The 16565-nt window shown below is 37.0% G+C and overlaps 1 protein-coding gene across 18 annotated transcripts in view; it reads right to left on the bottom strand.

Moving 5' to 3' along the window:
- Positions 1 to 16565, bottom strand: part of CAMK2D (calcium/calmodulin dependent protein kinase II delta) — a 299891-nt gene that overhangs the window by 132584 nt on the left and 150742 nt on the right. For all 18 annotated transcript variants that reach the window (XM_043870845.1, XM_043870839.1, XM_043870837.1 and 15 more), the window contains exon 4: positions 14306 to 14360. In XM_043870845.1, the coding sequence (XP_043726780.1) occupies positions 14306 to 14360 (55 nt within the window). The remainder of the gene's footprint in view (positions 1 to 14305; positions 14361 to 16565) is intronic.

The following is a 16565-nucleotide window of genomic DNA, read 5'->3' as shown; positions in this document are numbered from 1 at the left end:
TCTGGTCATGGGAGGCCCCAGGTTATTGAAAGTTTGACATCCAGGAGTTTTATCAGGTCGTCACAGTGAATATTGGAGAAAAAAATCTTCCTGTGCTTCCAGCAGAGAGATGGAAAAAGGAACAATTTTGAAATATGGCAGAGCATTCTGTTCTTTTTAATAAGGACTGCCTTAATTTTCTTGGGCTCCAAAATCACTGCAGATGGTGACTGCAGTCATGAAATTAAAAGATGCTTACTCCTTTGAAGAAAACCTATGACCAACCTTGACAGCATATTAAAAAGCAGAGACATTACCTTGTCTACATAGGTCCATTTAGTCAAAATTATGGTTTTTCCAGTAGTCATGTATGGATGTGAGAGCTGGACCACTAATGAAGGCTGATGCTGAAGAATTGATGCTTTTGAACTGTGGTGTTGGAGAAGAATCCCTTGGACTGCAAGGAGATCAAACGAGTCAATCCTAAAGGAAATCAGTCCTGAATTTTCATTGGAAGGACTGATGCTGAAGTTGAAGCTCCAATACTTTGGCCACCTGATGTGAAGAAGTGACTCATCTGAAAAGACCCTGATGCTGGGAAAGATTGAAGGCAGGAGGAAAGGGGGACAAGAAGATGAAATGACTGGATAGCATCACCGACCTGATGGACATGAGTCTGAGCAAGCTCTGGGAGTTGGTGAGGGAAGCCTGGCATGCTGCAGTCCGTGGGGTCGCAAAGAGTCAGACACGACTGAGCGACTGAACTGACTGAACTGAATAAGGAAATCTTACCAGAGTCTGACTGACTCAGGGAACAATGCAAATGGAAGAAGGGAAACATTCAACTCCAGCTTTCTCTAGCCATTTTGTTCAACTGAAAGGGTAGGGGGGAATAACGTAAAATCAAGAAGCACTGGTGACGTTAACAGTCCAAGAGATAAGGCTCACCAAAGACTGAGACTTAATCACAGGACCTTAGAAGCTTCCCCTCCCCCAACACCTTACCAATACCTTACTAAAGGCCCACTAACCACAATTCCTTTTACTCAGTACAGCACATCCATCTTCCAACAAAAAATTACAAGACATACCAAAAGGCAAAAAGCACACTTTAAGAAACTTCCCCAGTGGCTCAGATGGTAAAGAATCAGCTTGCAATGCAGGAGACCCAGGTTCAATCCCTGGGTCAGGAAGATCCCCTGGAGGAGGGAATGGCTACCCACCCCAGTATTCTTGCTTGGAGAATCCCATGGACAGAGGAAGCTGGTAGGCTACAGTCCATGGGTTGCTAAGAGTTGGATATGACTGAGCAACTAAGCATGAACACATGCAAGAAACTTAACAAGAATCAGACCCAAAATCAGATGTGGCAGGAATGTTAGAATTAAAAGACCAGAAACTTTAAAAACTATGATTCATATGTTAAAGACATTAATGGAAAAAAGTTGACAACATGCAAGAATATATGGGTAATGTAAGCAGAGAGATGAAAATTCTGAGAACAAAAAAGAAACACCAGGATAAAATAGAAAACACTGTAACAATATTGAAGAATACCACTGATGAACTCATTAGGAAACTGGACCCAGTTGAAGACAGAATCTCTCTTTGGGGAAATAACAATAGAAACTTCCAAAAGAAGAAAAAAAGTGTGGAGTATAACAGTAAGAATATGGGAAGGAACAGTAACCAATATGGTACATATTAATCCAAATATATCAATAATCACTTTAAACATCAATGAACCAAATACATGAAAAGAGACTGTCAGAGTGGATCAAAAAAAGACACAAATATCCACAGTCAGTAAGCAATTCACTGATTATAAAGACACATGATTATAAAGACACATACAGATTAAGATTAAAGCAATGGAGAATTATATGTCATGCTAACACTACTCAAAAGAAAGTGAGAATATTTATATCAATATTAGAGTAGACTTCAAGGCAAGGAAAATTATCAGAGAAAAAGAGGGGCATCACTTAACAAAAAAGGGGTCAACATTCCAAGATTATGTAACAATTCTTAATGTGCATATGCCTAACAATACAACATCAAAATATATAAGACAAACACTCACATGAGTATTACTACTCCTGCTTTCTTTTGCTTCCCATTTGCATGGAATATCTTTTTCCATTCCCTAACTTTGCAAGGCAATCCAACCAGTCAATCCTAAAGAAAATCAGTCCTGAATATTCACTGGAAGTACTGGTGTGGAAGCTGAAACTCCAATACTTTGGGCACCTGATGCAAAGAGCTGACTCACTGGAAAAGACCCTGATGCTGGGAAAGATTGAGGGCGGAAGGAGAAGGGAATGACAGAGGATGAGATGGTTGGATGGCATCACCGACTCAATGGACATGAGTTTGGGTAAACTCCAGGAGTTGGTGATGGACAGGGGGGCCTGGTGTGCTGCAGTTCATGGGATAGCAAAGAGTCAGACACGACTGAGTGACTGAACTGACTAAGCTGAACTTTCAGTATGTATGTGTCCTTAAGTTTGATGTGCGTCACTTGTAGGCAGAATATACACAGGTCTTGTCTCTGTATCCATTCAGCCAGTCTGTGTCTTTTGGCTGGGGCTTTTAATCCATTTACATTTAAGGTAGTTATTGATACATACGTTTCTACTGCCATTTTCTTTTATTTTTTTAATTTTTATTAGTTGGAGGCTAATTACTTTACAATATTGTAGTGGTTTTTGCCATACATTGACATGAATCAGCCATGGATTTACATGTGTTCCCCATCCTGATCCCCCCCCTCCTGCCTCCCTCCCCACCCCATCCCTCTGGGTCTTCCCAGTGCACCAGCCCTGAGCACTTGTCTCATGCATCCAACCTGGGCTGGTGATCTGTTTCACCCTTGATAGTATACTTGTTTCAATGCTATTCTCTCAGAACATCCCACCCTCACCTTCTCCCACAGAGTTCAAAAGTCTGTTCTGTACATCTGTGTCTCTTTTTCTGTTTTGCATATAGGGTTATCATTACCATCTTTTTAAATTCCATATATATACATTAGTATACTGTATTGGTCTTTATCTTTCCGGCTTACTTCACTCTGTATAATGGGCTCCAGTTTCATTCACCTCATTAGAACTGATTCAAATGAACTCTTTTTAATGGCTGAGTAATATTCCATAGTGTTTATGTACCACAGCTTTCTGATCCACTCGTCTGCTGATGGGCATCTAGGTTGCTTCCATGTCCTGGCTATTATAAACAGTGCTGCGATGAACATTGGGGTGCACGTGTCTCTTTCAGATCTGGTTTCCTCAGTGTGTATGCCCAGGAGTGGGATTGCTGGGTCATATGGCAGTTCTATTTCCAGTTTTTTAAGAAATCTCCACACTGTTCTCCATAGTGGCTGTACTAGTTTGCATTCCCACCAACAGTGTAAGAGGGTTCCCTTTTCTCCACACCCTCTCCAGCATTTATTGCTTGTAGACTTTTGGATAGCAGCCATCCTGACTGGTGTGTAATGGTACCTCATTGTGGTTTTGATTTGCATTTCTCTGATAATGAGTGATGTTGAGCATCTTTTCATGTGTTTGTTAGCCATCTGTATGTCTTCTTTGGAGAAATGTCTGTTTAGTTCTTTGGCCCATTTTTTGATTGGGTCATTTATTTTTCTGGAATTGAGCTTCAGGAGTTGCTTGTATATTTTTGAGATTAATCCTTTGTCTGTTGCTTCATTTGCTAGTATTTTCTCCCATTCTGAGGGCTGTCTTTTCACCTTGCTTATAGTTTCCTTTGTTGTGCAAAAACTTTTAAGTTTAATTAGGTCCTATTTGTTTATTTGTGCTTTTATTTCCAATATTCTGGGAGGTGGGTCATAGAGGATCCTGCTGTGATTCATGTCGTAGAGTGTTTTGCCTATGTTCTCCTCTAGGAGTTTTATAGTTTCTGGTCTTACATTTAGATCTTTAATCCATTTTGAGTTTATTTTTGTGATGGTGCTAGAAAGTGTTCTTGTTTCATTCTTTTACAAGTGGTTGACCAGTTTTCCCAGCATCACTTGTTAAAGAGGTTGTCTTTTTTCCACTGTTACTGCCATTTTCTTAATCATTTAGGATTTGTCTTTGTGGGTCTTTTCTTCTCTTGTTTTTTCCTGGTAGAGAAGTTCTTTTAGTTTTTGTTCTAAGGCTAGTTTGGTGGTGCTGAATTCTCTTAGCTTTTGACTAAGCCGAGGAAACACTGATAGAACTGTTAAGAAAAAACTGGTGAATCCATTACTACAGTCAGAGATTTTAACACCCGTCTATCAGAAATGGACTGACCCAGCAGACAGAAAATCATTAAGAACATAGCTGAACTCAAGAGCACCATAAGTCAACTGGATATAATTGAGATGTATAGACTGCTTCATCTAACAACAGTATAATACACATTCTCTTCCAGTCCATATGGAACATTCACCAAGACAGATGACATCCTGGGTCATAAAACATGCCTTAACAAGTTTAGAAGGTTGGTAATCACACAAGGTCTGTTCTCAGAGTACATGGAATCAAACTAGAAACCAGTAACAGAAAGAAAACTGAAAGATCCAAATACTAGGAGATTAAACAACACATAAGTCAAAGAAGAAATCACGAGAGGGTTTAAAATATTTTGAATTAAATGCAAATGAAAAATAGAACTTATCAAAATTTGTGGGATGAACTATATATAGGGAAATTTATAGCACTGAATGTAACTTTAGAAAGGAAGACATAAAATTAATACTCTAAGCTTCCACTAGGAAATAAGAAAAAGAAGAGCAAATTAAATCCAAAGTAAGATGAAGTCATAATAAAAATTGGAGCAGAAATCAATAAAATTTAAAGTAAGAATTCAACAGAGGAAATCAACAATAGCAAAAAAGCTAGGTCTTTGAAAAGATCAATGCAACAGGTAAGTTTACAGCCAGACTATGATAAAAAGAGAGAAGACATAAATTGTTAATATGAGAAATGAAGGAGGAGATATTACTATAGATACCACAGATATTAAAAGAATAATAAAGGAATATTATGAATAACTCTATGCCCACTTATTCAATAACCCAGATGAAATGGATCAATTCTTTGAAAGACACAATTGGCCAAAAGTGCACAAGAAGAAATAGACAATAGACAATTCGAATAGTCCTATCTAATAAGGAAACTGAATCAATAATTAATAACCTTCCAAAACAGAAAGCAGATGGATTCACTGGTAAGTTATATCAAACACTTAAAGGAAGAAAGGAAACCACTTCTTTACAATTTGTTCCAGAAAACAGAAGCAGAGTGAACACACTGCAACACATTCTATACGGCTACCATTACTCTAAATATCAAAATCAGATAAAACTTCTACAAGGAGGAAAAATTTAGACCACTATCCCTCATGAACACAGATATAAAGATCCTCAACAAAATTTTAGCAAACTGAACACAACAATGAATAAAAATGATTATTCACCACAAGCAAAAGAAATTTATTTCAAATATGCAAGGCTGGTTTAACATTCGAAAATCAATGTTATCCATCAATCACATCAACGGGCAAAAACAGCAAAATCACATAATCATATCAGTTGATACAGAAAAAGCATCTGACAAAATTCAGCATTTATTCATGAGTGTAATTATTAGTAAACTAGCAACAGTTCCCCAACTTCATAAAGAACATTTTAAAAATACCACAAGCTAACATCATATTTAACAGTGAGAAACATGAAGTTTTCTCACTAAGATCAGGAACAAGGCAAAGATGTCCTCCTTCATCATCCCTTTCCAACATCAGAGTAGAAGTCCTCGCTAATGTAATCAGATAAGAAAAGGAAATAAATGGTATACAAACTGGGAAGGAAGAAATAAAATGGTCTTTATTTAAAGATGACATGATTGTCTATGGAGAAAAATCCTAAAGAACTGACAACAAAATTCCTGAACTAATAAGCAATTATCACAAACAGCGGGATACAAGGTTAACAAGCAAACATCTATAGCTTTCCTATGTGCCAGAAATGACCAAGTGAAATTTATATTAAAAACACTTTACCATTTACATTATACTCCCTAAAAGTGAAATACTTAGGTATAAGTCTAACATAATATGTAAAAGCTTTTTATGAGGAAACTACAAAACTCTGATGAAAGGAAAATATAACTAAATAAATGAAGAGATATTCCTTGTAGATGAGTGGGAGGTCAAGATGACAGTTTTTCCCAACTTAATCAACATAATCCCAATTAAATCCAGCAAGTCCTTTTGTGGATATCAAAAATCTGATTTTAAAGTTTATGTGGAGAGCCAAAAGACCAAGCATTAGCAATGTAATATTTAAAGAGAAGAACAAAGATGAAGGACTCACACCACCGACTTGAAGGTTTACAATAAAGCTACAGTTATCAAGAAAGTGTGGTATTTATGAAAGAATAAGCACAGATTATACAGAAAATAAAGCCCAGAAATGAGCATATATAAATGTAGTCTCTCATCTTTGACAAAAGAGCAAAGGCAATACATTAGAGAAAAGAGACTCTTGAACAAATGATGCTGGAACAGATACATATTTTCAAAAAAGAAGAAGAAAGAAAAACCTAAATCTAGACCTTACACCCTTCACAAAAATTACCTCAAAATGGGTCACAGACCTAAATGTAAAACTGTAACTATATAAATAAAACTATAAAAATCCTGGAAGATAACATAGAATATCTGGCTAACCTTGGACATGGGGATGGCTTTTAGATACAACATCAAAAGCATGATCCGTGAGAGAAACAATTGATAAGGAGAACTTGATTAAAAATTTTAAAATTCTGCTCTGCAGAAGACACTGTCAAGAAACGAGAAGACAATTATAGACTGGGAAAAATATTTACAAAAACATCTGATGAAGGACTGTTAACCAACTACACCAAGAATTCTTAAAACTGAACAATAAGAAAATGAACAATCTGATTTAAAAATTGGCAAAAGTTCTGAAGGACACCTCACCAAAGAAGATAAGTAGATGGAAAACAAGCATATGAAAAGATGCTCCACATCACATATCACTAGGCATTTGCAAATTAAAACAAGATAACCACTACACATCCATTAGTGTGGCCAAAGTCCAAAACACTGACAACATTAAGTTCTGGCAGGATATGGAGCAAGAGGAACTCTTCATTCATTGCTGATGGGAATGCAAAATGCTGCTGCTGCTGCTAAGTTGCTTCAGTCTGTCCGACTCTGTGTGACCCCATAGACGGCAGCCCACCAGGCTCCTCTGTCCACGGGATTCTCTAAGCAAGAATACTGGAGTGGGTTGCCATTTCCTTCTCCAATGCATGCATGCATGCTAAGTCACTTCAGTCGTGTCTGACTCTGTACAACCCCATAGATGGCAGCCCACCAGGCTCCTCTGTCCACGGGATTCTCTAAGCAAGAATACTGGAGTGGGTTGCCATTTCTTTCTCTGATCAAAATGATGCAGCCACTTTAAAAGACAGTTTGGCAGTTTTGTATACAAGTAAACATACTTTTACCATATAACCCAGTAACTGTTTTCCTTGGTATTTACACAGAGGAGCTGAAAGCTTAAGTCCCCACAAAAACTTGCATGTGGACATTTACAGCAACTTTATTCAGAACTGCCAAAACTCAGAAACAACCAAGCTGTCCTTCAGCAAGGAGCTGGATAAACAAACTGTGGCTCATCCAGGGAATTATTATTCAGTGCTAAAAAGATATGAACTATCAAGACATGAAAAAAATGGAGGAAACATAAATATATACAGCTAAGTGGAAGAAGCCAATCTGAAAAGGTTACATGCTATATGATTCCAACTATGACATTCTAGACAAGGCAGAACTATGGAGACAATATAACAATTAGTTGTTTCCAGTCAGAGAGAAGGGTGACATGAACAGTTGGAGCACAGAGGATTTTTAAGACAATGAAATTATTCTGCATTAAACTACCAAAAAAACCCAGTCAGTGTACAATACCAAGAGTAAACCCCAAAGAAAACTATGGACTTTGGGTAATAATGATGGGTGAACCTAGAGCCCTCAACTGCAACAAATACACCCTGTGTGTGGGAAGTCAACAGTGTATCGCATGTTTAGAGAGAAGGGTATTTGGAAATTCTCAGAAACTTCTGCTCATCTTTTCTTTGAGCCCAAAACTCCTCTAAAAAGATACCTTATTAAAAGTGTAATAGTTAAAAAATTGTTTAAAAGTTTCCAAAAGTCCTAAATTGCATAATGTTTTCTCCTACTTTATAAAGACAAATATGGGAATTGATATAGCCTCAAGAAAATCGAACAAATGAAACAGAGATTAGTCCTTTGGAATTTAAGATAATTATCCCCGACAATAATTCTAAAGAAGCATCAGATGATATTCATTTGAAGAGCCTCCTTCCTCTTGTACATTGTCAACTAAAAAGTACTCATGAAACAAGGTTGTACCTTATCCCACACAAACTCAAAGTGTCTGTTAACATAAAAGAATTATGATGTGTGGTTAAAGGATTGAGTCTGCCACCTTGGAGCAGCACCATAATACACGAGAAAAGTTGAGTGTTAGTTTAGCCTTTTATTCAGAAAATAATCAAAAGGATATGAGTGTCCCTACCCCTTTCTATTGAAAGTACAGGATGTTAGTCATTTAAAATGTTTTTTGTTTTTTCCTAAAAAATACACAGGCATACCCCCTGAGATACTGTAGGCTCTGTTTCAGACCACCACAATAATGCAAATATTACAGGAAAGCAAGTCACATGAGTTTTTTGGTTTCCTAGTGCATGTAAAAGTTAGGTTTATATTATCCTGTAGTCTTTTAAGTGTCCAAAAGCACTATGCCTTAAAAGAAAGTACATACCTTAATTAAAAAATACTTTATTGCTTAAAAATGCTAATCTGAGCCTTCAGCAAGACATAATTCTTTTGCTGGAGGGTTTTGAAACATTGTGAGAATTATCAAAATGTGGCACAGATATATAAAGTAAACAAATGTTGTTTGGAAAAAATGGGACTGATAAACTTGCTGGATGCAGGGTTACATAAATCTTCAATTTGTAAAAAATGCATTTTCTGTGAGGCACAATAAAGCAAAGTTTAATAAAGCAGGGTATGCTTGGAACAGAATCATTACCATTTTATTAATTCTCCAAGAAAAAAAACACTGAAATTATTTAGTATAACCTTGTGAAACCTGTATTTTCCCATCACTGAACTTCTATAGTTCTAGAATTATAGCTTTCTGCTGGAATGGACATTAAACTTCATTTTAATAATAGCCAATATGTTTTGATTTAAACACAATTCTGTTTTTGAAAACAAATAAGAAATGCAATAATTTACAGCATTCAGAGTTTCTCTGTCATTAAAATACCCTCCATTTTAAGTTGACTGTTTCTTGCATATAAACTGCCAACTAAAAGCAAAATTCCATAAACTCAACTTTGTTCTAAAAAATATTTTCAGACAGATTTTACAGTCATCTCTCAAGATCTGTGGGAATCCCCAGCAGATACTAAAATCTGAGGATGCTCAAGTCTCTTACATAAAATGGTATCTTACTTTTTCTTTTGTTAGTTGCTCAGTCATGTCCGACTCTGCAACCCCATGGACTGTAGCCTGCCAGGCTCCTCTGTCCATGCAATTTCCCAGATAAGAATACTGGAGTGGGATGCCATGCCCTTCTTCAGGGGATCTTCCCAACACAGGGATCAAACCCAGGTGTCCTGAACTGCAGGCAGATTCTTCACCGTCTGAGCCACCAGGGAAGACCCTCATAAAATGGTATAGTATGATCTTATACTATATGCATGTGCTCATTCGCATCTGATGCTTTGCGGCCCCATGGACTGTAGCCTGCCAGGCTCCTCTGTCCGTGGAATTCTCCAGGCAAGAACACTGGAGTGGGGTGCCATTTCCTTCTCCAGGGGGTCTTCCCGACCAGAGATCGAGCCTGTGTCTCCTGTGTACCGCGTCTCTTATATCTCCTGCACTGGCAGGGGGATTCTGTACCACTAGCGCCACCTGGGAAGCGCCACACTATACATATATTCTCCATAATACTTTAAACCATCTCTTGATTACTTATAATACCTAAAAAAAAAATGCAAATAGTTATAGTTGCCAGCCGTAATAAATTCAAGTTTTGCTTTTTTGATCTAAGATTGGTTGAATCTGTGGATGTCGAACCTGAGGATATGGAGGGCCCACAGTAGCTTTTTACTTTATTCTTACCAACACCTTACATATTTCAGGGACTTACTATCATCTACCTGGATGTTAGCAGACCAGGGTTCATCACTTTCACTCTCTTTTCTTCAATCTGTGTACGCAGGAAAATATCATGGCACAAGGCATCCTATGCTATAATTATTGATTTATTTTCTTTCCCTTGACAGGACTTTAACCTAGAGACTTGCTCTCAAGTACTGTTTTACAACAGGAAATAGTCTTCCATAGTCTGCTTTCACATTTTGATCTGAGTGTGAAATTATTTTGCTATTACTATTTGTTATCTACAGTGTTCTAGAGATGTAAATTAAAGGAAATATTATGCTTAGTAGGTTTTAAGACAGATAAAATTTTCTGTGAATAAAAACAAAAGGTATTCAGAAAAAAAATTAAACTAGCCCTCCACCTTCCAAAAGAAGTAATAATCACTGGAAAATATATGCCTTGTGAAATACTGGAGAGTATTATCAGCATAATAGAATTTTACCAAATTACCACAAAAATGACCAAGTGACTAGGAGCACACACCAGATGTTTTAACAGACACTATGAAACTCGTTATATTTGTGTATGTGTTGTAAATTCTGCTGATCTGTTGGTTACATAACCAAAATATTCTAGTATGTGATAAAATGCTAGAATACTTAGTTATGTTTTTCTGAAGGCAAAAAGTGGTCATTCACCTTCCCTTCAATCAGCTTATCTGCAGTGACTGGTGCAGAGTGACTACACACCAAGTGTTTGTTCAGCTCCCCACTATAAGGAGTGTATTTTGCAAATTTTTAGCACTATAATTTGAAATTTGTAAAATGAAAAATATACACATTTTCCTAACAACCACAAAACATGCAACTTGACCAGGACTTCGGACGAGTACGTAGATGATAAAATGGGGCAGGAGGAGGAGGCACAGCAGATTCTCTCAGGGTATTTCTTTTTGAATTTATCTAAATGGGACATTTATTTTAAAATGCTCAAAAACACTGCTTTCTTCCTCTCTAAAGCATTAGACAAAGCATCTTGCTCTTAGTAGGCATCTATCACATATTTAACAAGTAGAATTTCTTATCTGGGGACAAAAACACAAACACTTTAAAACAGAGGGGAAAACAGTACTTCACATACCAAGATGTGTGTTTGCTAAGGAAAAAAATTGTTCTTTTTAAAGATGCAATGATACCGTTTTTCTCCAATAGTTAAGACTCGTAAGAAACTTTCTAATATTTAAATGGCATCAGGAGTTCCATTAATTCTACCAGAAATCTCAAATGGATACAAAAAGCATTCTGGCCTCAAAGAATAGAAAAAACTTCAGAAACGTCTAACACATTTTTCATCTGGTCCATGCCCTCATTCTATTTGAGAAAAATGAAGCTTAGAGAAAAGAATGTAAAATGTTTAGCCCCAGGTAGCTCTGAGACTGAAATTTAAATCTTTCCATTCTGGGTCAGCAGGCTTTCCAGTAAGCCTTAGTTTAATAATTCTCTTACAATATTTATTTAAGAATGTGATGTTTCTATACTTCATTGTGTATATTTACCCACCAAACACACAATACAGATCTTTTCTAACATGCAGTTTCTGAAATATATATGTCATATTCAAATGACTGCCCTTGTCAAAGCCTTATTAGCCATCAGTCCTAGAAAAGGACTGGATCTGCTCTATTTCCTAAGGCCAATGGCTCTGCCTTCAGGCCCCTCCCTTGAGGACTAGAGTTCTAGCTCCATTACTTCACTGTCTTACCTTCCTTCAGATTTCAGATAAACCCACATCTCTTGCCTCCCGGAGTTGCTGAGGTGTGCCTAAAAACCATGCTAGGGGCAGACCTTGAGGAACATGATTCTAAAAAAATCAAGCAGTTCAGTATTTGCTGTGAAGATATCTTCACTTTCATGAAGGTCTTTCCCACTGATTCCTGAGTCTATTTGCAAAACTGACTATTAATACTTTGTAGTTGGAAACAATGGACAGATACGTGAATAAAAAAGGTAAATGAATAATAGCAAAAAGAAACTAAGAACTCATGGCCCTTTCTGTTCTGCTTTTTAGAAAAGGAAAAGTATTCCATTAGAAGAAGCCTCAACACACCTATAAAAATAGAACTTCCCACCAGATTCTGAATAGCTGACATTCCACAGGAAGTATGCACAGTACCACACTGCCAAAACCATCATCAAAAGGACAAACACAGAGGACACTCCACCTTTAGGAATTTAAGTGCTTATTTTATCTTGGGACTGATTGGCAAAGGAACTTCCAGTTTTTCCGTAAGTATTTCATTGATATCTTTTCTAAAGTTACTCTTCTCCTTAGACTACCACCACAATTAAATAGAGGATTATTTATTTATATCTGTTATAATCTCTTTTTACTCACTGAACATCTATACTTTTAACCACTATTTTCCAATTGTCTCTAAAGCTTGATGCTATTTACTGGACTGTGTTTGACTAGTTTATTATTAATCTTAGTTACTGGAAAAGCATTTCGATGAGAACTGTTGATAACTCTCCTCTTAAACTTTAAACACTGAAGAATACTTGCAACACATTTCATAGTAACAGCAGACATGTCTGGTTTCCTATCCAATAAGCAAGACTTCCCTTCCTGCTATGGACTGCAATTATGGTTGGTCAATGCCAACTGCTGTTATTCTATCCCCTTTACTATTACTTGGTTCAGATATGTGCATCAGAAGCAATTCTAACCAATAATGCACTATCAGATATCTTCTGAGGGGCTGCTGGGAAAGGTTTTCCCTGTAAATAAAAATATACGAATGGGATTAATATTCCCTCTTTTTTCCTGCCTTTGGAAGTCACCATGATAGCTGAAATGAGGCACCAAACGTGAGAACTAAGAGGTATCTGAGAGTAAGGATAAACCCACATACTACAAAGAACAGACTGAAAGGTGGAATGAACCTGATTTCTTAAAGACATCACTGGAAGGCTGAATTAACCAAACCTAGTATTAACCTGTCATTAGACACATTTCAGATAAAACAATATTTTTTCTTTCTATTCCCCAAATATCACAATAAATGCTCGAGAGTAGTCCATCGCATGAATGCACTGTAGTCAAGAAAACTGATTCTCTATTATTGGATCCTTAAGTTGGTTTTCTTCCCCCTCCTCCCAGCTTCCTATAAAGAACAATGCAATAAACATCTTTCAAGCATAAACTTTATCTGAATTTAGAGTAACAGTTTCCATGGACATTGTTCCAAGAACCAAAATTAGTAAGTTATACAATATGGACATTTTTTTATATGAAGTATCAATCTGATTTTCAGAAAGTGTATTCTTATTTAACCTGGAGAAGCATTGTGTATGGCCTGTCTCACTATATCCCATTCAGCTAGGAGAGATGCTATGGACTGCTCCCCAAGAGCACGGTTTTCCCTTCATTCTTATTGATAGAGCCTTGGTCTCTAAATCTTAGTCTAAGTAAATCTTGGTGTTTCCATTCTTGCCAGTGACTGGTGAGGGGCAGGCATGTGACCTAGTCCTGGCCAATGAGGTGAAAAATGGAAGTTTTACTAGATGAATTGTTTATTCTTAAAAAAAACAAAAAGTATAATATCTTCCAGTATAAATTACCATGTCTGCCTGTAGTAAGTTGAACCACACCAGTCTGAGAACAAAGACAGTGAGCTGGGGTAAAAGATGGGAGTTTGATGATGTTGTTGAACCCCTGAAGTAACCCACCTCAAGGGTTCTTGAGTCTTCTTTTTATGTAAGATAATCAGTTACAAATACTTTAAAAAATCCAATGGAAAATTATGTTTACGTACACTGAGGTGCATCATGGTACACTCGGTTTACATTGTACACTGTAAACTGAGAACTACTTCTGAGGTCACAATGAGCAATCCCAAAGGAAACACTTGTAACTATTTCCCTCAGGAAGATCAACTTAAATTTTAAATAAACGATGCTGAGTATTCACCTTTTGTCAAAAGAATTACATTTGAAAATATTACCAGGTCATTAATTTGGACTCCTACTTGGAGAAAAAATGATCTTTAATTCAAAATCTTCAAATAAATAGCAAAAACAAACAAACAAACACCAAACACAAAGGACGCTGTACTTACAAATCAAACACCAAGTAATGGAAGCCCTCTTCTGATATGCTGTCATGAAGTCGCACTATAACAGAAGAAAAAGGGAAAAAGAGTAAAGAGTTTGTGTTATATGTATGCCAACAATCAACTTTAAGCCAGGCATTGAATAGGCATCTGTCTCGTAAATTAAAATGTGAGCAACACTATTTTAGCCTCTGATGAGTCAGAACCCTTTATTAGCAGGGCTTGGGTTCACAGAGATCCTAGGTTTAAGTTCTGATTCTGATAATTATTAACTGTGTGATCTTAAGCAAATTAATTAATTTGCAAAGATAATAATACCTATACTATACAAAAAGGTTGAGAATATTAAACAAAGGTAAAATAATCTGCATACTGCCATGTGAAAACTAAACGTTAATTATTGCTCTATCTCCTTATGTCCAAAGTTAACAGGCTCTGGGCCATTCTACGTCTGAGAGTCTTTCCCTTGCATTCCCTTTGCTATCATCCTAGTCAGGTCTTCAGGAGACTAATAAGTGGTCTCCTTGCCTCTGCTCACCCTTTTTTTCTGGGGAATTTCTATATAGCACTCCCCAGCTGACCTGTCCAAACAGTTTTTTTTATTATGCTACTTCTAAAGTCAAGTCACCAAAATCCATTTAACAAGTCATCAGTTAAAAATGTAAAGCTAGATGGGGGAGAATGGATGCATGTGTATGTACGGCTGGGTCCCTTCACTGTTCCCCTGAAACTACCACAACACTGTTAATCTGCTATACTCTGATACAAAAGGAAAAGTTTAAAGTTTTAAAAAATGTACAGCTAGAACTTCTAATAAGATAATCTACTAGTTCCTCAAATTAATACTTTAAATTTTTCAGAGAGCTAAACATTCAGAGAGAAACCAAAGTTTCTGTCTTTTGAATTTAAATGTACTCATTGTTTACTGCAAGATAACCACACATGTAAAACTCACATACTGTTCTTCCTTCTATTTATTTCACACAAGCCCCCTGACTCCCCCAACTCACCCCCATAGATGGTAACCTCTTCCTATTTATACAATCACTTAGGGTAGCTTGGCTTTCACTGGGAGCAACGGAGGCCAGGAAAAGCAACCAACTCATAGGACATGCTTTTCAAAAGTCACCACAAAAGGATCATGACATCTATTAATATTGTGACTTGTCCTTAGTATGATTCTGATGCAGTGATGACCTCCATAAGGAAAATGTGGTTACAGTAGGACACAGGTTGTCACACAAGCTACAATAATCCACAAAGGGAGTTTGTAGTACTCATGAAATTCCCAAGCCCATAGGCTTAGTAGAATGTCCATTCTTTACAATCCAATTTCATCCCCTTAAGATACCATCCTCGGCCCACTATTAAAATCTATTCTGAATCTCTCTCCAGAAATTTCTCCAAAGTAGGAAAAGAGAGGCTTTTATTCACCCATAATTGTGGGCTATCATTTGTAAAATATGTATTTTCTATTCTCACGAAATGAGAAGGGGGCCCATATTCCAGGCACCTGGGAGCGTGGCCACTTCCGCTCAGCTCAGCTCCTCTCTTGTCTCCTGAGCACACGGAATGCAAACATGCTGAAGCACCCCTCTTACATCATTTCTCTCAGTATCACCTTTGAATTTAAGGATGCAGCCTATTTTATTTTTATTAACAAACTTGAGTATCTGTCCTTTCTTTAGTATGCAGAATTTCTTTCTCATCAACACTACCAAACAGGAACCATATTTTAAAAGTCTTTGCATCCCGCACAGACTTGGCAAATAGTAGATGGTCTTTCATAAAATTGGTTTTGAGAAGTTACTATGCCATGTGCTAGGCATTCTTCCCTCTTTCTGGATAAACATTTTCATCAAAGCTCAGTATACTATAAATGTCTAAAACGAAATCATCAAAGCTCAGTATACCTATGTATGTTTGAAACAAAATGACTAATGTGCAATTCTCTTGTAACTTTACTTGTATGACAAGTATTCTTCAATTTGGCAATATCAGAGATCACTTGCTTCATCCATAAATTCAGAGTGACAAAGATAAGGAGATGAAGATTGCTGTGTGCTTACACCTCAGTCATCTGTTTTTAATTTGCCTGCTACCTTTATTTAAATTTATTCTGCCAAAGAAAATCAAAAGTTTGGCTCAATGATGAGTCTTCTGCTCACAGTCATTCAGCACAGTGAGGAAAGCCACATCATGGGTGATAACACTGATTTTCTTACATGACATAGTTGCATAGATACCTCATTGAGTGGCTATAACA

Source organism: Cervus elaphus, chromosome 17, assembly GCF_910594005.1.
Source record: "Cervus elaphus chromosome 17, mCerEla1.1, whole genome shotgun sequence".
NCBI classification, from domain to species: Eukaryota; Metazoa; Chordata; class Mammalia; order Artiodactyla; family Cervidae; genus Cervus; species Cervus elaphus.
This window is presented reverse-complemented; position numbering and strand designations above follow the sequence as displayed.